Below are 23,126 nucleotides of genomic sequence, written 5' to 3' on the forward strand. Positions count from 1 at the left end.
TTTCTCACTGTGTCTTAAGTTTATTTAGTAAACCATGTGATTTAAGCATTTCAATTTGGCCTGTTGGCCTTTCTATTCTGTGACCTCCAGCATAGATTGCTTGGTGATATAGTTGGAGTCTGTCATTGCATCGAGGTTATTTCCAATATGATAGGCAAAGACACCAAAATCCAGACACTGAGTTAGACTCCTGATCCTTTGGCAGTGATACACCCCCCAAAATCTTGTATAGCTACTACTACCCTCAACATGGGCCCCCTAAAATTCTTGCTTTATGCACCGCTAGATTAAGATTCAAGTGATGTTGCATCTGCTTCCAGGAACCTAGCCCTGTGCTACATGGGATGCAAGAAAGGGTGGGATCTGACTTTTAGAATGAGAAGCGTAAAAAGTGGTGAATTGAGTTGGCCAGTCAAAAAGAATAACAAATATTCCCTACAGTTTATCTGGCCTGCCATCCTTCTTTCTCCATATATGCAGACAGAGATAAATGGAAAGCTGGTAACAAATACTGATTCTCCAACTAATCTATGAAAAATGAGGTGAGAATATACAATGGAGAAAGGACAGCTTGTTCAATAAGTGGTGCTGGGAAAACTGGACAGCCACACGGAAAAGAATGAAATTAGAACCCTCTCTAACACCAGACACAAAAATAAACTCAAAATGGATTAAAGACCTAGATATAAGACCAGACAATATAAAACTCTTAGAGGAAAACATAGGCCAAATACTCTCTGACATAAATGACAGCAACATCTTCTCAGATTCAGCTATTAGAGTAATAATAGTAAAAAATAAACAAATGGGACTTAATTAAACTTAAAAATTTCTGCACTGCAAAAGAAACCCTAAACAAAATGAAAAGACAACACACAGAATGGGATAAAATTTTTGCAAATGAATCAACTGACAAGGGATTAATCTCCAAAATTTATAAATACCTTCTGGAGTGCAATACGAAAGGGAAAAAAAAACTCATCAAAAAATGGGCAGAAAGATCTAAACAGACAATTCTCCAAAGAAGATACACTGATGGCCAAAAAACACATGAAAAGATTATTAGAGAAATGCAAATCAGAGCCCCTATGAGGTACCACCTTACATGAGCCAGAATGGCCATCATCAAAAAGTCTACAAACAATAAGTCCTGGAGAGGGTGTGGAGAAAAAGGAACCCTATTACACTGTTGGTGGGATTGTAAATTGGTGCAACCGCTGTGGAAAACAGTATGGAGATTCCTCAGAAAACTAAAAATAGAATTACCATTTGATCCAGCAATCACTCCTGGGCATCTATGAGGAGAAAACCATGACTCTCAAAGACACATGCACTCCAATGTTCATTGCAACACTATTTTCAATAGCCAAGACATTGAAACAACCTAAATGTCTATTGACAGAAGAGTGGATAAAGAAGAGGTAGTACATATACACAATGGAATATTACTCAGCCATTAAGCGGAATGAAATACCCGCATTTTTAGTAACATGGATGGACCTAGAAATTAGCATGCTAAGCGAAGTCAGCCATACAATGAGACACCAACATCAAATGCTTTCACTGGCATGTGGAATCTAAAAAAAGGACACAATAAACTTCTTTGCAGAACACATACTTTGAAAAACTTATGGTCTCCAAAGGAGACTGTTTTGGGGGTGGGGGGATGTGCTGGGGTTGTAGGATGGAAATGCTATAAAATTAAATTGTAATGATCATTGTATAACTACAAATTTAATAAATTTATTGAGTAATTAAAAAAACAAAACAAAAAAGAAATACTGATTCTGGTTGTGCCTGGGAGGTGAGCTTTTGCATTATTCATTTTTTTATCCTTTAGACTTGACTGTGCTGTTTGGGAGGTGTAGGCCTAAAATTAAGGTCCAGGAATTCCCACTGTGGCTCAGCAAGTTAAGAACCTAACGTAGTCTCCATGAGGATTCTGGATTAGATCGCTGGCCTTGCTCTGTGGGTTAAGGATCCAGTGTTACCACAAACTGCACTGTAGTTGCAGATGTGGCTCAGATCCAGTGTTACCATGGCTGTGGCATAGGCCTGCAGCTGCAGCTCCAATTCAGCTCCTCGCTTGGGAACTTCCACATGCCACAGGTGTGGCCGTAAAAAGAAAAATAAAATTAAGGTCCACTGTTACATTCTGCCTTGGCATCTGGGGAAAACTGGGATGGCCTCAAATGGTCTAACCATAAGTTCACCTTCTCAATTTACTCTTGTGGAAATGATCCCCTAGCCAAACAACCCTCCTTATCATGGGAACCTGGCACAGTTCCTGCTGATCCCTGAGTGCCAGGCTTCAATGTCCTGCCAGCCTGCGAAATTATTCAAACAAACCACTCATATCCACCCATGGAAACCAGAGGGCACTTCATCCACTTGTTGCTACAAAGCCTGCCTCTGACAGTCCCTGGCTTTTCACTCTGTTGCTAAGTTTAGGCCCATGGGACCCTGCATGATATGGTACCCTCCCATCCCCCAGGACTATGACTATGTATAGCTAATAAAGTGCCATTGGCCCCTTCTGTCCGGTGTCAGATATCATGTGTTGAATGATCTCCATGACCCTTGGGAAGATATTCTTTCTTTACCCAAGAGGTGAAGAGGAGACAATCGAACTGGAAGGATTATGATTCACAAATCTTTTTAAAGCATCATTTAGATGGAATAAATAAGAATTTCAAATGTGTTTACCCTTTAAGTCAGTTCCAGCAAATTACTCCATAGAAATATTTGCACAAAATCTTAGTGTTAAAACACATAAGCATGTTTGTTGCAGCCTTATTTGTTACAGGGTAAAAATGGAAGCAGCCTAAGTGTCTTGTCCATCAGTAGGGTATTGAATAAATAATTACATATAGTGCAATATGGCGAAGTCATAAATTTAAAGGGGTATCTATATTCAAAATATGTCAGTATTATGAATTAAGTACACAGCAGCATCTTTATTTTTCTCCCCTGGCATTTATCTATTCTCAAACTTGCTCTATGCTAACTATCTGATTTTATTGCCTAGAACTGTTTGCATGGAAAATGTATTTTTTTAACAGATAAAGGAAAGAAAATCAAAGTTTGTTAGTGCCATGAACATATTTCTTTCCCCCAAAGAGTAAATGGCTTGGCAAGATTAACCCCATTTGAAACGTGAGAAAATTGAGATTGAATAAAATTAATCACCTTGACATAAAATCACAGAGCACAAAAAGTTATATCTTAAACAAGCAGATACATGATGGGTGGATGGATGGTTGATGATGGGTGGGTAGGTGGAGGGGATGAATTAATGTGAAGAACAAGTTCCTAACTCCCATTTGTATGCACTTGTTACAAAATTTTAGCTTATGAACATAATGTGCATCTTTGGACCTGAATTTTCTAGTACAGTAAAAATATAGTATTAGATTTAAGGGGATACAGAAAGAAGCTGGTTATTATCTTTGTAGGATTTGCCTTAGTTCCCCATATCCCCATATAAAAGATTTAGATCTTTTATACCTCAGTCCTGCTTCATAAACCCAGAATTGGAAGGTACTTTGAATTTCTTATTTCTTAGCTTTCCCAGAAGGTGGTAGTGTTGTGTAAGGACTAAGTACTGTAGGTCCAAATAATATTCAACCATCTTCATCAAGATAATATTGGAGTTTATGCTGTGTGCAGTGGGTTAAGAATCTGACTGCTTTGGAGGTGCAGGTTTGATCCCCAGCCAAGGGAAGTAGGTTAAACGGTCTGGTGCTGCTGCAGGTACAGCATAGGTTGAAGCTGAAGCTGGGATTCAATCCCTGGAGGATGAACTTCCATATGCCCTGGCAGCAGCCTTAAAAAAAAAAGGTAATAATAGGGAGTTCCCATCATGGCTCAGTGATAACCAGCCAGATAAGTATTCATGAGGACCCAGGTTCCCATCCCTGGCTTACTAAGTGAGTTAAATGATCCCAGGTTGCCATGAGCTGTGATGTAGGTCAAAAATGCCCCTGGAATCTGGCATTGTGGTGGTTGTCCCATAGGCTGGCTTACATCTCCCATTTGACCCCTAGCCTGGCAACTTCCATATGCTGCAGGTGTGGCCCAAAAAAACAAAAAAATAAAATAAAATAAAATAAAATATAAAATGAAATGAAATAAAATAAGAAATAAAATGATAAAGGGTTTTATTTGTGCTCTGCTATAATCCAAGTATTTCTCTTTTTTTACAGGCATAAATTTATATTTAAATTTTTACAGTAAATGAACAGTGGAATTTTCCCCTATTTCCAAATGAGATAATGTTGAACATACTTTACAATGAATTTTACATTTGATCTTATTCTTTTCTGTGTGTTTAAATACACTTGTGAAAATTGAGTCACAAACTTGTTCTTAAAAAAAATTATTGCATATCTGGGTAATCTTGCTGTACAGCAGATATTGAAGGAATGTTGTAGATCAACTGCACATTAATTAAAAAAAAATTCCCCCATAACATCATCACCTTTTCTGAGGTTGGTCAAAACAATTAGGCCCTGTAAGGCAGCAACATCAAGAAGAAAACCTCCTTCATTTTTTTCTTTAGTTTGAAGTTTTAATGTCAGAATAAGTTCTTAACCCTTTCACAACATAATGAAGCCTTATGCTGTATAAAACATTAGATCTTTGTCAAGGAGTTCCCATCATGGCACAGTGGTTACGAATCTGACTATGAACCATGAGGTTGTGGGTTTGATCTCTGGCCTTGCTCAGTGGGTTAAGGATCCGGCATTGCTGTGAGCTGTGGTGTAGGTCACAGATGCAGCTCAGATCTGGCATTGCTGTGTCTGTGGCATAGGCCGGTGGCTACAGCTCTGATTCGACCCCTAGCCTGGGAACCTCCATATGCCATGGGAAGTGGCCCTAGAAAAGGAAAAAAGACAAAAAAAAGGTCTTTGTCAAAGTTTATGTTCATCAGTCTTCTGCTGTCTCCACCTGTCAGCGTTTCTTTAAACATCAGTTTTTTTCAGAAATTCCCTTGTGACCCAGTGGGTTAAACATCCAGCATTGTCCCCACAGCCACCATGTTGCCCAGGAATTTTCACATGCCATAGCACAGCCAAAAAGAGTAAAATGAAAAATAAAGATCAGTTTTTTTCTTCCCAGCAACACCTACAGGCAGCTTGTTGACTGTCCAGGTATGACTTACAGGCTAAATGCATAACACTGTCAGACAAGAGCTCCACTGTGGTTTCAAGTGCCTGAATACATTGAGTTGGTTCTAGTGTTTTCTGCACATCTCAGCAAATCTTGGAGGGACAATACTGGAACTCCTCATTCCAGTCCTTGTTGCTTTTGCCACAGGTCTCATAACACCCATTGCTTGGTTGCAGCACTTTGTCAGGGATGGGATGCCAATATTCCAATGAACATCAAAGAGTAAAAAACCACATCCCTTAGGCAGGAGGGTATATAATCCTAACGTGGGAAAGGCTTAGATCCATCACTGCATTGATACTAGCAGAGCCAGTCCTGACCTGCCAAGACGTCTAAAATGGAGTTCAGGTATGTGTCTATCTTCTGACTGCTGCTCTGGTGAGTCTGCAGGGTGGCCCTCCAGTCGATTGTCTGGGCTTGATCCCAGCAACCAAAAGCTGTGGTTGAAGAGGATGGCCAGCATGTGCTACGGGGGCCCAGTCATCCACAAAGCACCAGACCCCACATGCCCGGAGAGCCCCTTGACAAACACATCTCCATGGAGGCATCTGGATGCCCTCGACAGTGGCATTGGTGCAACCCTGGGCTGAGAGGTTCTGACCAGCTCCATATCCATGTCTGCTTTGTGGTGGGCAGGCTGGTCCTCACAGCTTCCACTGGGTTCCCACCATGGAGGCAGTGCCATGTACAGGATTTATAAATCTTGTCGCTAAAGAAAAACATATTGCATTTGGAGTAGATATATGGAAAAATATATTACAATTGGAGTGGATATACATTTGCTGTATAGCATAGGGAATTACATATAATCACTTATTATGGAATCTGATAGAGGATAATATGAGAAAAAGAATGTATGTATATGTGTAACTGAGTCACTTTGTTGTACAGAAGAAATTGATAGAACATTGTAAATCAACTATAATAAAATGTTTTTAAAGAAAAAGAAAACCAAAAAGAGCTGAAAACCCTGAATTCTTTTTCTTTTTTCTTTTTCTCTTTTGGTGACATAATCAAAATAAGCAAGGGATTGTATTAAGTCTGGTTCCATAGGTGGGGACTGGGTGCTGGTGATTGTTGAGGCTACTATCAGGAGAGAGAGAGTAAAGAGAATGATGTAAAGTGGATGAAGGAGTTGAACAAAGAAGTAGGTTCAGCTGGAGTCAAGCATCACCCTGATTCCATAGGATGGCCTGCAGCATGAGTTGCTCTCACTTTGAGACAAAGGGCATCCCTTTAGTACCCCTGTTCTCAAAAGGTCATTAGCTGTAAGAGGCTCCCTAAGAAGGAGGGTCATAGCCTCCCAAAGAAGCTCCTGTTTAGCTTAGACAATTCTTTGAAGGAAAGGGCAGATGTTCATGATAATGTAACTAATCAAGACCCTATATGGCATTCTGGGGACAGACACTCCCCCCACCCCTCCACCCCTCTCCCACACTCCCACCATGTCCTCTACATGCCTCTTATTTATAGAAAAGCTATAGCCTGCTAGGCCTTCCCTGGGTTCCAAAGAATAAATATAATTAAAGAAGTGAGAAAATGCAGAAACAAAGGAAAACATTCAAGCAAAACCAAAGAATAATAGCTTAGCCATTAAACAATGTCAGGAACTTCCAGTTCCTCCTTAGGGGCTATAGATAGTATTCTCAGCCATACATTTCAAGCTGTTTTGCAGATGCAAAAACTGCCATAGGGTGGAAAGTGGTTAACTGAATGATGCCCATAAGCACGTAGAACCCTCAGACCAGTTGAAAACAGAAGGGTAATGATGTTGACTCCTGATTACCTCACCAGCAACCAATCTGAAGAATGTCCACAAGCTATGACAACCTGCAACAGTCTACCCTGTCCTATCTTTAAAAACTAAAATATACAAAGAACTTATGTAACTCAACAGCAAAAGAGTCAACAACCCAATTGAAAAATGGGCAAAAGACCTGAAGAGACATTTCTCCAAGGAAGATATACAGATGGCCAACAAGCACTTGAAAAAATGCTCCACATCCCTGATTATTAGAGAAATACAAATCAAAACTACCATGAGATACCACCTCACACAAGTCAGAATGCCCATCATTAATAAGTCCACAAATAAAAAATGCTGGAGGGGGTGTGGAGAAGAAGAAAGACTCCTGCACTGTTGATGGGAGTGTAAGCTGGCACAACCATTATGGAGAACAGTATGGAGGCACCTTAGAAAACTACACATAGAACTACCATATGACACAACAATCCCACTCTTGGGCATATATCGGGACAAAAATTTCCTTGAAAAAGGCACATGCACCCTCATGTTCATTGCAGCACTATTGAAGACAGCCAAGAAATGGACAAATTTCTAGAGACTTAGAGCCTGCCAAAACTGAAAAAAGTATAAATAGATCAACTGAACAGACAGATCACTAGAAAGGAAGTCGAATGTCATAAAAGCACTTCCTATAAATAAAAGTCAGGACCAGATGGCTTCACAGATGAATTCTACCAAACATTCAAAGAGGAACTTGTACCCATCCTCCTTAAACTTTTTCAAAAGGTTGAAGAAGAAGGAACACTCCCAAAGACATTCTATCATGTCACAATCACCTTAATTCCAATACCAGACAAAGATACCACCAAAAAAGAAAACTATCAGCCAATATCTTTGATGAATATGATGCAAAAATTCCTGAAAAAAAACTTAGCCAACCGAATCCAACAACATACCAAAAAGCTCATACAACACAACCAGGTGGGATTGATCCCAGGTTCACAAGGATGGTTCAACATATGCAAATCCATCAACATCATACACCACGTTAACAAAAGGAAAGTAAAAAACCACATGATCACCTCAATAGATGCAGAGAAAGCATTTGACAACGTCCAACAGTCATACATGATCAAGACCCTCGCCAAAGTGGGTATAGAGGGAACATTCCTTAACATAATCAAAGACATTTATGAGAAACCCACAGCAAATATAATACTCAATGGAAAAAAACTGAAAGCCTTCTCACTCCAATCTGGAACAAGACAGGGATGCCCACTCTCACCACTGCTCTTCCACATAGTTCTGGAATTCCTAGCCACAGCAATCAGACAAACAAAAGAAATAAAAGGCATCCATATAGGAAGAGAAGAGATAAAACTGTCACTGTATGCAGATGACATGATACTATATATAAAAAAGGACTCAACCCCAAAACTCCTTGAACTGATTCATAAATTCAGCAAAGTAGCAGGATAGAAGATTAACATTCCGAAGTCAGTCGCATTTCTGTATACTAACAGTGAAACTTTAGAAAAGGAATACAAAAACACAATACCCTTTAAAATTGCACCCACCCCCAAAATCAAATACCTGGTATACACCTGATCAAAGAGGTGAAAGACTGATATGGTGAGAACTACAAAACATTAATCAAAGAAATTAAAGAAGATGTAATGAAATGGAAAGATATTCCATTGATCCTGGGTTGGAAAAATTAATATTGTAAAAATGGCCATACTACCAAAGCAATCTACAGAGTCAATGCAATCCTTATCAAATTACCCATGACATTTTTCACAGAACTAGAACGAACAATCCAAAAATTTATATGGAACCACAAAAGACATAGAGTTGCCAAAGCAATCCTGAGAGACAAAAACCAAGCAGGAGGCATAACTCTCCCAGACCTCAAGCAATATTGCAAAGCCATGGTCATCATGACAGTGTGGTACTGGTACCAAAACAGACATACAGACCCATGAAAGAGAATAGAGAACCCGGAAATAAACCCAGACACCTACGATAAATTAATCTTTGACAAATGAGGCAAGAACATCAAATGGGAAAAAGAAAGTCTATCCAGCAAGAATTGCTGGGAAACCTGGACAGCTACATGCAAGTCGTTGAAACTAGAACACACCCTCACACCATGCACAAAAATAAACTCACAATGGCTGAAAGACTTGAATATAAGAGAAGACACCATCAAACTCCTGGAAGCAAACATAGGCAAAACTTTCTCTGACATCAACCTTACAAATGTTTTCTCAGGTCAGTCTCCCAAAGCAACAGAAAGAAAAGCCAAAATAAACCAATGGGACCTAATCAAACTGACAAGTTTTGCACAGCGAAGGAAACCAAAAAGAAAACAAAAAGACAGCTTACAGAATGGGAGAAAATAGTCACACATGATGCAACTGACAAGGGCTTAATCTCTAAAATAAGAAAACAAAAAGACAGTTTACAGAATGGGATAAAATAGTTTCAAATGATGTAACTGACAAGGGCTTAATTTCTAAAATATACAAACAATTTATACAACTCAACAGCAGAAAAGCCAACAACCCAATGCAAAAGTGGGCAAAAGACTTGAATAGACATTTCACCAAGGAAGATTGACAGATTGCAAACAAGCACATGAAAAAATGCTCAACACACTGATTATCAGAGAAATGCAAATCAAAACTAACCTGAAGAACCACCTCACACCAGTCAGAATGACCATCATTAAAAAGCCAACAAATAACAAATGCTAGAGAAGGTATGCAGAAAAATGAACACTCTTTCACAGTTGGTGGGAATGAAGTTGGTGTAAGCACTATGGAAAACCATACTGAAGTTCCTCAGTAAACTAAATATACAAGTACCATAAGATCCAGCGATTCCATCCCTGGGCATATATCCTGACACATCTATCATTCAGAAAGATACAGACACCCCTAGTTCATTGCAAAACTATTTACAATAGCCAAGACACGGAAACAGCCTAAATGTCCACCGATACATGAATGGATTTAGAGGATGTGGATATACATACAGTGGAATGTTACTCAGCCATAAAGAAAATGAAATAATGACATTTGCAGCAACATGGATGCAAATAGAGAGTGCCATACTATTGAAGTGATGTCAGAAAGAGAAAGACAAATAACATATGCTATCATTTTATGTGAAATCTAAAATATGGCACAAATGAACATATCTATAAAACAGAAATGGAATCACAGACAGAGAATGACTTATGGTTTCCAAGAGGGAGGGAGGAGGGAATGTGATGGGCTGGGAGTTTGGAGTTGGTAGATGCAAAGTATTACATTTAGAATGGAAAATCAATGAGGTCCTACTGTACAACACAGTGAACTATATCTAATCTCTTGAGATAGAACATAATGGAAGATATTATGAGAAAAAGAATGTATGCATACAAAAGACTAGGTCACTATGCTGTACAGCAGAATCCGGCACAACATTGTAAATAAAATATATTTAGTTTAAAAAGTCTACAAACAGTAAAGACTGGAGATTATAGAGAAAAGGGAACACATCAATATTGTTGGTGGAAATGTAAGCTAGTGAAAACACTATGGAGAACAGTATGGCAGTTCCTTAACAAAACTTAATATAAAACCACCATATATTCCAACAATACAACTCCTGGGATATCCAGAGAAAAGCATAATTCTCTGATATACAGAAAAAAGCATAATTCAAAAAGATAATGCAGCTCAGTATTCACCACAGCACTATTTACAATAGCTAAGGGACATGAAAACAACTTAAATGTCCATTGACAGATGAATGGATAAAGTATGGTACATATGTACAATGGAATATTACTCAAACATTAAAAAGAATGAAATAATGCCATTTGCAGCCACACCAATGGACAAGAGTTTATCATATTAAGCTGTCACGTATATGCGTAATCTAATAAAATCATACAAAGGAACATACTTATAAAACAAATACAGACTCAAAATTTTAAAACCAAACTTAAGGTTACCAAAGAGAAAACTGTCAGCTGGAAGGATAAATTGGGAGGATGGGGTTTACACAAACATGCTACTATATGTAAAATAGATAACTAACTAGGAACTACTTACTGAAAACATAGGAAGGTTTACTCAATGTTCTGTAATAATTTATATGGGAAAAGTGATATATGTATATGTAAAATTGATTCACTTTGATGTATACTCAAAGATAATACAAAATTTTTAATCATCTATACTCCAGTAAAATTAAAAGCAAAAAAAGAAAACTTTGTCCAAAAGCCACAGGGAGTTCAAGGCTTTTGAGCATTAGTTGCTCATTCTCCTTGCTTGAGTCCCTGCGAAGAAACATTGTGCTTTCCTTCACCACAACCTGGTTGTCAGTAAATTGCATTTGCTGCACATCAGGTGAGTAAACTTCGAGTTCAATCTAGGATATTTATATCACTCAGGCTCTCTGTGGTCTCCCAAGTCTTCTGGGGATATTAGAAGCTGTTGATCCTTTAAATAACAAACTACTTTGGAGGTCCACAGAAGTTAATCAAGACAGGTTCCTCTGCTGCAGACAGAAGAAAAGATTAGCCCAAGATTAGGATAAATTGCAAAGAGGTTAGATCTCGGGAAGCCAGGCACGTTCATGTGAAGTGGTAAAAACAGCGGCCATCTGACTTCTAACCTGGTCTCCTGGCAACAGAGTATCAGCAGGAAATATTTTTCCTTTCCCATGTTCCACAGGGAAATTATGGGCTTAGAGGTGGATGTAACAATGGAAACAGTACCTAATTAACAGATAAGAAGATATATAAATATATCCTATACTGAAGTTCCTAAGACTATAAAATCTTGAACTGGATGGGATGTTGTTTTTGCTTTTGGAGTCCTCTGTCTGGCTGGGGAACGAATGATTCACCCCTTCCTTCTGACATGCCTGGGATCAGAGCTTCAGGCTGCACCAAAGAGGAAATCAGATATCCACACAGAGACTTTGTTCTCATAGACCCCATCCAGAGGGGTCTGAGAGGGGAACTGCAGGAAAGACTCAGAGAGAATTGATTAGGCAAATCTTTATCCAACGTCACCTGTGAGCCTAATGAGTCCACCCTAGAGCTGAGAACTGTCTTTTAAATTCAGCAACACAAGGGTCATTGTTGATAAGTAATGGTAATGGAAGTTCAGTTGGATGTCAATGAGGAAAGAATTGGGAGTGTAAAGTGATTCCAGTAATATTAGAGCATATTAGAGTAATTTTGCAGTTAAGGGGAGTAAGAAAATTATGTGTTGATTCATATGCAGTGAAATAAACATATTTTTTCAACTTTTAAAAATGGGAAGGGTATTACTTTTGTATCCTGCAACTTCAATGAATTCATTGATGAACTCTAATAGTTTTCTGGTAGCACATGTAGGATTTTCTATGTACAGTATCATAACATCTGGAAACAGTGACAATTTTACCTTTTCTCTTTCAATTTGGGTATATTTTATTTCTTTTTCTTCTCTAATTGCCATGACTGGGACTTCCAGAACTATGTTGAATAAAAGTGGTAAGAGTGGATATTCTTATCTTGTTATTGATCTTAGCAGAAATACTTTCAGCCTTTCACTGTTCAGAATGATGTTAGTGTGGGTTTGTCACATATGGCCTTTATAAGATTAGAAAGATATATTATATTAAGGAAACCATCCCATTTATCATCACACCAAGGAGAATAAAATACCTATGAATAAACCTGCCTAAAGAGGAAGAAGAGCTATACTCTAAAAACTGGAAGATGTTGATTAAAGAAATCAAAGATGACAGACACAGAGGGAAAGATATAGCATATTTTTGGCTAGAAGAATAAATATTGTCAAAATGGCTATACTAATCAAGGCAATCTATAGAGTCAATGCAATCCCTATCAAATTACCAATAGTATTTTTCACAGAACTATATATTTTTTTAATTTGTAAGGACACATAAAATAATCTATTAGACTTGTCAGACATGAATAGTCAAAGCAATCGTGAAAAATATAAATGGAACTGGAGGAATCAGTTCCCTGACTTTTGAAAATACTACAAAGCTATGTCATCAAAACAGTATGGGACTGGCACAGAAAGAGAAATGGAATAGCATGGAAAGCCCAGAAATAAATCCATGCACATATGGTCAATTAATCTATGACAAAGGAGGCAAGAACATACAATGGAGTAAAGACAATCCCTTCAATAAGCAATGCTGGGAAAATTGGATAGCCACATGTAAAAGAATGAAATTAGAGCATTGTCAGGAGTTCTCATCATGGAGCAGCAGCAATGAATCTGACTAGGAACCATGAGGTTACAGGTTCAACCCCTGGCCTCGCTTAGTGGGTTAAAGAGCTGGCCTTGCCATGAGCTGTGGTGTAGGTCGCAGACATGGCTTGGATCTGGCATTGCTGTGGCTGTGGTGTAGGTCGACAGCAACAGCTCTGATTAGACCTCTAGCCTGGGAACCTCCATATTCCGCAGATGCAGCCCTAAAATGAGAAGAAAGACAAAAAAAATAGAAATTAGAGCCTTCTGTAACACCATACACAACTTAAAACTCAAAGTGAATAAAATAGCTAAATGTTAGACCAGATACTATAAAATTTCTAGAATAAAACATAGAATACCTTTTGACATTAATCACAGCAGTGTATTTTGGATGCACCACTTAGAGTATTAAAAATAAATAAACAAGGGGTACCTAATTAAACTTAATAGATTTAGCACAAAAAAGTAAACAATTAACGAAATTAAAAGAAAACCCACAAATGGGACAAAATCTTTGCAAATAAAGCAAATAACAACAGATTAATCCCCAAAGTATGCAAACTTTTAATAGGGATTTATATTAAAAAATCTAACTAAAAATGGTCAGAAGATCTAAACAGACATTTCTCCCAAGAAGACAGATGACCAAAAAGCACATAAAAGGATGCTAAAAACAACTAATTATTAGAAAAATGTAAATCACAACTATAATGAGGTATCACCTCATGCCAGTCAGAATGGCTCTCATAAAAAAATCTACAAATAATAAATTCTGGGGAGGGTGTGGAGAAAAAGGAAACCTCCTATGCTGTTGGTGGGAATGTAATCACTATGGAGAACAGTATGAAGTTTCCTTAAAAAACTGAATATGGAAGTACTATATGACTCAGAAATTCCATTCCTGGGCATCTATCTGTAGAATACCATAATTTGAAAAGATACATGCACCCTCAATATTTGTCACAGCACTATTTACGATAGCCAAGACATAGAAGCAACAAAAATTTCCATGAACAGAAGATTGAATAAAGAATATGTGGTAAATATACCCAATAGAATAGTACTCAGTCACAAAAAGCATGAAATAATGCTATTTGCAGCATCATGGATGGGCATAGAAATTATACTAAGTAAAGTAAGTCAGAAGAAGAAAGACAAATATTATATTTGATCATTAATATGTGAAATCTCATATAAATGACACAATGGAACTTATAAAGAGAAACAGACTTAAAAATTTCAAAACCAAACTTATGTTGACCAAATGGGAAACATGGGGAAGAGGATAAATTTTGGGGTTGGGATGGATATATATGCATTGCTTTATATGGTATAGATGTGTAATGGGGACCTTCTGTATAGCACAGGGAATTTATTCAGTATTGTGTGGTAGTTTGTATGGGAAAATAATCTGAAAAAAATGGGTACACGTACATGTAAAACTGATTTACTTTGTTGTATGCCTGAAATTAACACAATTTTGTGAGAAGATTGTATTCCAATACAAATAAAAAATAAATATTGTTTAAAAATATATAAAGCAATGAAATCATTAAAACTATTAAAATTAGAGCTTGTATTTCAATGACAAAACTTGATTTGTATGCATAATGAAGTTGGAGAAGTGCTGGTCTAGAATAGATTTTTCTTACCTTCTCAATGTTGAAATTTGGGGCAGAATAATTATGTTGGGTATGTCCTGTGGTTTGTATGAAATCAGTAGCATCTCTTCAGGCATGGACAAATATTCCAGGGGAAACATCATCTCCAGTTGAGAGAATCATTGCTCTAGATTCAAGCACTGGGAGCATCCTGATAGACTCCAATCAAGATCCCACCCTTACTGGATTAATACCTTACCACATTAAATACCTCTAAGTCTCATTTCTATAATAGAAAATGGAGTTCATAGAAGTACTACCTCCCTAAAATAATTCTAAAGGAATGAATTCCTTTAAAAAATTAAATTTGTCAATCCCTTCCATACACTAATCTAGTTCATAGTGTATAACAATATATAATATGCCTCTTATAATTACAGACATTTTAAAAATAGAGACCAAATTACAGTCAACTTCTGCTGTAGGTATGAAATCCCTAATTGGCTCAAAGAGAATATCTAAAACCAAGTAGTAAAGAACACAAAAATTTACATTAATGTAAGAGCAAATTATAAGAGACAAGTTACCCTGCTTTTTGAAGAGGGGAGTATATATTTAAAAAAAAAAAAGAAATTTCAGGGGTTATGTCCCCCACAAACCAGAGTTTGAAGACCAAAAGGACCTACCCAAGATAAATACTCAATACACTTTTGAGAAAATTTGAACTCAAGGATGCGATAATGTGCTGGGAGGTAAAGCTTTGGGAACAGGAAAGTTTGTGGAGAAGGGGCAATAAAAACTGAATTCACCTAGTTTATAATATAGTCTCCTAGGAATAGAGAAACAGCAGAAAAATTCCATTCTGTCCAGACCAATGTCTCCAAGGGAAATCATATAGTTAGAGGTTGGAGTAATAAGAGGAAAATAGGCCTAAGGAGCGGACATAGGTTGTTGTAAATATTTCTGTAACTTCAGTCCCTCAGCCTTTGCAAATTTCGCTTGGACAGGACAGGGCCCTGGCTGTTGCAATCAAAGTCTGAACAGGAACACCAATGCTTGATCTCCTCCTATTGTCTTGTTTTGAGATAAAATTTTGGTCTGCATCATCAGACCAAATTCCTCCAATTTTGACTTCTGCAAGAAAGGCTTCCTCTCAATGTCTACACATAGGTGAGTCCAATAGCTGAACAGACACTTTTGGAGAGGATCAGAGAGAATGGAAGCCAAGAATGTGTACCTGAGGTCAACTAAACACCAATCTAGCACAGCTCAGATGGTGGAGATCACTCTAGTTGTTTTATGGCTTTCCTAAAAATGTATTTATTTGTGATGCTGAAAAATGAACATTGCACTTGGCTTTCCTAATAATGTATTTATTTGTGATGCTGAAAAAGTGAACAATGCAAGTGTCAACACTGACACTTAAATGGTATTTTTGGAAGCTAAATTTGAAAAAGGACTGGGAGACAAACTGCTTCCAGTAAAAGTGGATCCTAATTCAAGGATCATATTAATTAACAGAAATAGAATAATAGGGAAATGCTGAGGAAGAAAGAAGACTTCAAACACATCAGCACATCTCTGAGTTCAAATTTTCTCAAAAGAATATTAAGAAAATATGCTTAATATTATTTTGTTGCATATTTTCATTATTGTACGTTTCCATTTTGAGTTGTTAGTTTATGCCTTTGATTATTTTTCTCTTGGGATATTCAATCTGTAAAATCTTTTTTCTTCATTTTTTTAAATCTGGGTGCCACGAAGATGTCGCTAGAGTTGGAATGTTGTCAGACTAAGGAAGCTTTTCTTCATCATACTGTGCCAGGGCTCATTGACTTTATTTAGATTATTATCTTTTCTCCCCTAAAGTCCATATATCCATTTTCTTTCTATCTCTCTCTCTCTCACACACACACACATAATTTTTTTCTTTCTATCCTGAAAGTGGCCCTACCAAAAAGTAACTTCAAGCTTATTGCAAAATGTGAACATAGTGAACTAGAACTTTTAGATACCATTTATATATTTTTTAGTATAAAGGTATTCTGATATGACCAGTTAGAGCTCAAGCTGGTCTCAAGACCTAAGGAGAATGTTTATGGATGAGAAATGAGTGGTAGTAACACAGCCCAGGGTGCATGGTGTGTGTTTATGTGCCTTGTGGATTTGGTGGCATAATACAGAGGCCAGAATTCAATCAACAGAGTGTACTAAAGGAAGGATCTGCTTTAACTCATATGATGCCTTTGCATCAGAATTTATAAATTACAGGGGACAGAATATGAACAAAGAATTCTCTGTATACTGAAGTTGTAGCTGTAGCAGGGAGGTCACATTACCTCTCATCCTCTCACAGTATCCCTCATCATTCCTCCTCTTGCTCATTCCTCTGCTCCACTGACTTACTTGCTTAGATTTGAACATTATGAAATAAGAATCTTCCTCATGTCCTTCGCAGTGACCATTCCCTCTGTTAGGCACGCACTTCACCTGACATAACACTATCTTTTTCTCTTTCTTTATTGAAGTCTTTGCTCAAATAGCACCTTGTTTGTTAGCCTTACCTGAACAATCAGTACAAATCACATCTCCTACCACTCTCTCCTTTACACCTGGTTTTGTATTCTTCATAGCATATGTTACCTCTGACATAGTGCCTAATAGTTTTGTTTTTATTTATTTATTTTTTTTGCGTATTTCACCATCCTTGGATTGTGGGAGATTTGTTTTTCAGTACACTCTATTTAATACCTATATGTGCTCGGAACATGGTTTGTACTAAATATAAATTTCTCAAGTGCATGAAAGAACTTCTCATTAAAATTATAAACACATCAACCATTTGGGTATATGTTGAGAATGGGACAATACTTCAAGAAGAACTCCAAAATGGGGGATACTTCAAGGAGAACTTATCTGCATACAAAATATTACAATCAAATTATTGATGGCAATGGGGAAATTGCTCTATTCAGCTATGTGGGTTATGCCAATTTGTGAAAAAATAAGTCATGTTATTTTCCTTTCTCCTGGTAGTCACCTGTACCCTTTGGAAGCACGGAATAATACACAAATTTCAGAATTTCTTCTTCTGGGATTCTCAGAGGAACCAAAAGCACAGCCCCTAATATTTGGGCTTTTCCTCTCCATGTACTTAATTACTGTGTTTGGAAACCTGATCATCATCCAGGCTGTCAGCTCAGACTCCCACCTCCACACACCCATGTACTTCTTCCTCTCCAACTTGTCCTTTACAGACATCTGTTTCACCTCCACCACCATCCCAAAGATGCTGTGGAATATTCAGAACAAAAGCAAACTCATAACCTTTGATGGTTGCATCACCCAGATATATTTTTACATACTGTTTGCAGGCTTAGATGATATACTCCTGAGTGTAATGGCCTATGACAGATTTGTGGCTATCTGCCACCCCCTGCACTATTCAGTCATCATGAACCCCCGACTCTGTGGACTGCTGGTTCTGATATCCTGGACACTGAGTGCCATGTATTCATTATTACACAGCTTAATGGTGTTGGGATTGTCCTTCTGTCCAGATTTGGAAATCCCCCACTTTTTCTGTGAACTCAATCAGGTGGTACAACTTGCCAGTTCTGACACATTTGTCAATAACGTGGTGATGTATTTTTCAAGCGTCCTGCTGGCTGGTGGTCCTTTTGCTGGTATTCTTTACTCTTACTCTAAAATAGTTTCCTGCATACGTAGAATCTCATCAGCTCAGGGTAAGTTCAAAGCCTTTTCTACATGTATGTCTCACCTCTCGGTTGTCTCCTTATTTTATTGTACAAGCCTAGGAGTATACCTCAGCTCTTCTGCTACTCACAGCTCACACTCAAGTGTAATTGCCTCAGTGATGTACACTGTGGTCATGCCCATGCTGAACCCCTTCATCTACAGTCTGAGGAATAAAGACATAAAGAGGGCTCTGAAGAGATTCTATTTGATGCCATATTCAAAGGCCCAGTTATCCTGGGGGTGATATAGTGCTCTTGTTGCATGGCTTAAGCCTTGGAACAAGTAGTTGTGATTCTTTGATCATTATGGAATAAAATTTGCTCCTTTTATTTATTTTTTGGACTATTCAGTTTTTTATTCAACTTCTCTATACAATTTTAATAACTCCCTTATTAATTTTTCTGCTGTTTGATATTTTAGACAGTTTGTAGTTTTTCCCATCTCAAAATTTTCCTAAATTGGGTTAGAAGTGTTTCCAAATTCAATTTATTTGATAGGGCATCCTAGTTTATGTAGACTAATTACTTCTCAAATAAAATACAATCATCCCAAATAATGTTCTCTTATTTCTCTAAAAGAACAGGCATGTGTTTCATTACTCATATGAACAACTTACAGATGAAAACCATGATGATTTATATTATTTTTAATAGGGTTGGTTGTATCAGTGGATATGGAGAAGTGAGTATAAAGGTATATGAGGATTTTTGATTATGCAGTGGGTTGATGTTCCAGTCCCTTGTGTTGGTTAAGTGTCAAGTTTTTATGTATGTATAATTGCATGTGTCATCATCATTCAAGAAATGCTCATGAGAGAGCATGAATGCCTGTCCCTTCATGTGGTTCAGGGTCACAGTTTATGCCAACAAACAGGTCTTCCAATTTCCTGCTTGCCTGGAAGGGAATCTCAGCAGAGCCACTTTTTAATTCAATTATCTAAAATAAACCATGCTGTACAGTAGAAAATTGACCGAACACTGTAAACCAACTATAATGAAGAAAATAATTATAAAAAATAAAATAAACTGGTTGGGGTTAATAGTTGCAAACTATGAAATTTGGAGTGGGTAAGCAATGAGATCCTGCTGTATAGCACAGGGTATTATACCTAGCCACTTGTGATGGACCATGATGGAGGATGATATGAGAAAATATATGTGTGTATGTGTGTGTGTGTATGTGTGTATGGATAGGTCACTTTGTTGTACATCAGAAATTTACAGAACATTGTAACTCAATTATAATAAAAATTAAATGTTATATAAACCCAGAGTAACTATGAATGCTTACTTTAAATGAGCATAAATGCCTAGAATGAGTAGATTCTTGTAATTTCTTTCAGTTCTGTTAACTTTTATTTTGTAATAGTCAGCTATTGCTGCATTAGAACTCATCCTAGTAATAAATATTTTAATATAATGCCTCTACTATCAAATAAGACTTTTCTGAGAGGAGTTGTTCTGATCTTGTTGGGTTGGGTGCCTCATTAATCTACATGCACCTGTAATTCTCTATGCTGTAATTCTAAAATTAATCTCTGATGTTGAATACAACTGTATTGCATTTCTTTCTTCACCACAATATGATAGTTGACTCCTCATATATGTTTGTTAACTTAGAGTTTATGGGAAAAAAAAAAACAGTTTGTAATTCCCGATGTCAGCTTCATGTTTAATTAAAACCTCCCTTTGTCTCAGCCCTTCAATATACTATTAGTAAAACATACATGACTAATTAAAGGCTTCTCTACCCCATATCTAAGGACACCAGAAATTCATACAGTTATACATCTGCATGTAGATAGATTGTAAGACATAGAGGAAGTGGAATCAGGTGAACAGCAGAAACAGTGTCCCTGATTCCAGCTCCATGGCTGAGGAAGTTGAGACTATAGCACCAGAGAACTTGGTAGCACCAATAGAAGTGGCACACATGACTCTGGCCTCTTGGATATAGCAATATTTCCCACCATCTTGGAGTCCCCTTCCCACCCCCAGAAGAGATGCCAGTAAAAGCATGGATTCTGACAGTGAGACAGCCTGAGACTTTGGACCTGGCACCCTTTGCTGCTGTGCATAAGTTTCCTCCAACAACAAAATACAAAGAAACTATAAGGGGGCTAAAAATAACTGAGCCCATTCACAGGTGGGATAAATTTGTAACAAGGTAGAAAAATACCAAAAAACACACTGCCACTTTTGAACAGCTGAGAGTTAAAGCAGGGCACTGTGCCTGAACTTTGAATACCTACCACCAATGGGAATGTGAAGAATACCTAAGCCACCCTATGGGCCCAACCCCTAGATCTGTCGCTATCTTCACCCTTTATAAAGAACCAGTTCATGTCCCCAAGTCAAACAGAAAGTGTGGAAGGGAACCTGTTACTTTATTTTCTCCCTCTTGATGTTGCAGGAGCCCTAATAATGACTTGCCTGAATTTATTGTCTGTTCACTTCTCAGTTTCTATTTATTAAGGAGGCCAAGAACTCTGGCTGGTAACAGCAGTAGCAAGTCTCCAGTGAGCCTGGAGTCACAAACCATGATGAAAAAAGGCCATCGGCAACACATCTGGCAGAGGCCATGAAAAGCAAAAAACATAGTTTCTCAAATAGAGCCAGCTGCAGCTCACGTAAAAGAAAAACTAAACCTTGTGCTATAGAGTCATCTAACTGAATCCTAGAAAGGCCTCTAGTTATCAGTTTGTTGAATTGCTAGACTTAAAATAAACAAGGCTTTAAATAGACAAAGTTGTTTTCTATTTCAAATGTATTGGGAGAGGAACAACCCACTGATCTTTATGAAAAATATCAAAGTAACATGGAAGAACAAAAAGAAAAGAGCAATTATCCAGAAACACATGTTAAAGTCACGGAAACTTTTGATCAAATGTGTAGATAATTCAAAATAGTGTCACAATGAATCTCAGTGAGATGGAAGAAACATCACAATGGCAATTAAATAAGCTCAGGAATAAAAATAAAGAATGTAAGAAAAAATATTGAAAGAGATAAAAAGCTCATTAAAGCAAAGAAACAGAAATTCTGGAGATGAATAACTCAATAAGTTAGATGAAGAGTGCATTTAAAATCTCTGGACAGAATTCCCTTTGTGGCTTGGAGGGTTTAGAACCCAACTCATATTCAGGAGGATGCAGGTTCAATTTCTGGCTGTGCTCAGGGTGTTAAGGATCACAGGTTGTGGATATGGCTTGGATCTGGCTTTGCTATGGCTGTGGTGTAGGCCTGCAGCTATGGCTCCAGTTTGACCCCTAGCTTAGGAAAATACATATTCTGTGGGTGCAGCCCCCCACCCCCCAAAAAGGAAGAAAATATATGGAAGATAGAAATAATGAGATCATATGATGAATTATTCAGTTAGAAATGAAGACAGAAGTATTTTTTTTTTTTAGTGGAGAGAATATACAAGAAATGTAAGACTCCATTAGAAAAGGTAACAAGTATAATGGGTATCCCAGATGGAGAAAAGAGGGAGAAAGAACATAAAAGTTATTTGAAGAAATAATATCTGGGAGATTCCTAAACCTGGGGAAAGAACTGGATCTATAAGTCTATGAGTTGTTTGTACATTTTGGACATTAAGCCCTTGTCTGTTGCATCATTGGCAGATTTTCTCCCATTCTGTGGGTTGTCTTTTTGTGTTTTTTAATGGTTTACTTTACAAAAGATTTGAGTTTGATTTGGTCCCATTTGTTTTTGTCTTTATTTTCATTATTCTAGGAGGTGGATCAAATGAGATGTTGTTTTGATTTATGTCAAAGAATGTTCTGCCTCTGTTATCCTCTAGGAGCCACACCTGAAGAATATGGAAGTTCCCAGGCTAGGGGTCGATTCAGAGTGTAGCTACCAGCCTACATCGCAGTCACAGCACCACAGGATCCAAACCACGTCTGCAGCATACACAAGAGCTCACAGCTACACTGGATCCTTAACCGGCTAAACAAGACTAGGGATCTAACCTGCATCTTCATGGATCCTAGTAAGATTTGTTTCCACTGAGCCATGATGGGAACTCCCTCCTCTAGGGGTTTTCTAGTGTCTGGTCTTATATTTAGGCCATTAATCCATTTTGAGTTTATTTTTGTGTATGATGTTAGACAGTGTTCTTCTTTCATTATTTTAAATGTAGAGTTCCAGTTTTCCTAGCACCATTTATTGAAGAGGCTATCTTTCTTCCACTGTATGTTCTGTCCTCCTTTGCCACAGATTAGTTGATCATAGGTGCTTGGACTTATATCTGAACTTTCTATCTTGTTCCATTGATCTATACATCTGTTTTTGTGCCAGGAACATGTCATTTTAAAAACTGTGACTTTGCTTTTCAATTTGTATTCCTTTTACTTCTTTTACTTCTCTAATTGCCATGGCTTGGACTTCCAAAACTATGTTGAATAGTAGTGGCGAGAGTGGACAACCTTGTCTTGTTCCTGATCTCACGGGAATTCTTTCAGCTTTTCACCATTGAGAATGACATTAGCTCTGGGTTTGTCATATATGGCCTTTATTGTGTTGAGGTCTGTTCCCTCTATGCTGACTCTCTGAAGGGTTTTTATCA

General features: G+C 37.6%; 1 protein-coding gene and 1 pseudogene across 1 annotated transcript; one reads left to right on the plus strand and one right to left on the minus strand.

Moving 5' to 3' along the window:
- Nucleotides 1-5,102: 5,102 nt before the first annotated feature.
- Nucleotides 5,103-17,447, minus strand: LOC125124630 (group XIIA secretory phospholipase A2-like; annotated as a pseudogene).
- A 367-nt stretch (nt 17,448-17,814) lies between these two features.
- LOC125124631 (olfactory receptor 7A17-like) lies at nt 17,815-18,798 on the plus strand. Its single transcript, XM_047774681.1, has one exon. It carries the CDS (start codon nt 17,944-17,946, stop codon nt 18,796-18,798), a length of 855 nt encoding a protein of 284 aa, XP_047630637.1. The 5' UTR covers nt 17,815-17,943.
- The last annotated feature ends 4,328 nt before the right edge of the window (nt 18,799-23,126 follow it).

The sequence above is a fragment of the Phacochoerus africanus genome, chromosome 4, assembly GCF_016906955.1.
Source record: "Phacochoerus africanus isolate WHEZ1 chromosome 4, ROS_Pafr_v1, whole genome shotgun sequence".
In the NCBI taxonomy this organism is placed as follows: Eukaryota; Metazoa; Chordata; class Mammalia; order Artiodactyla; family Suidae; genus Phacochoerus; species Phacochoerus africanus.

Excerpts from the sequence above, each read along its gene's own strand:
- LOC125124631 (XM_047774681.1), top strand. The coding sequence starts at position 17,944 with ATGTACTTAATTACTGTGTTTGGAAACCTGATCATCATCCAGGCTGTC.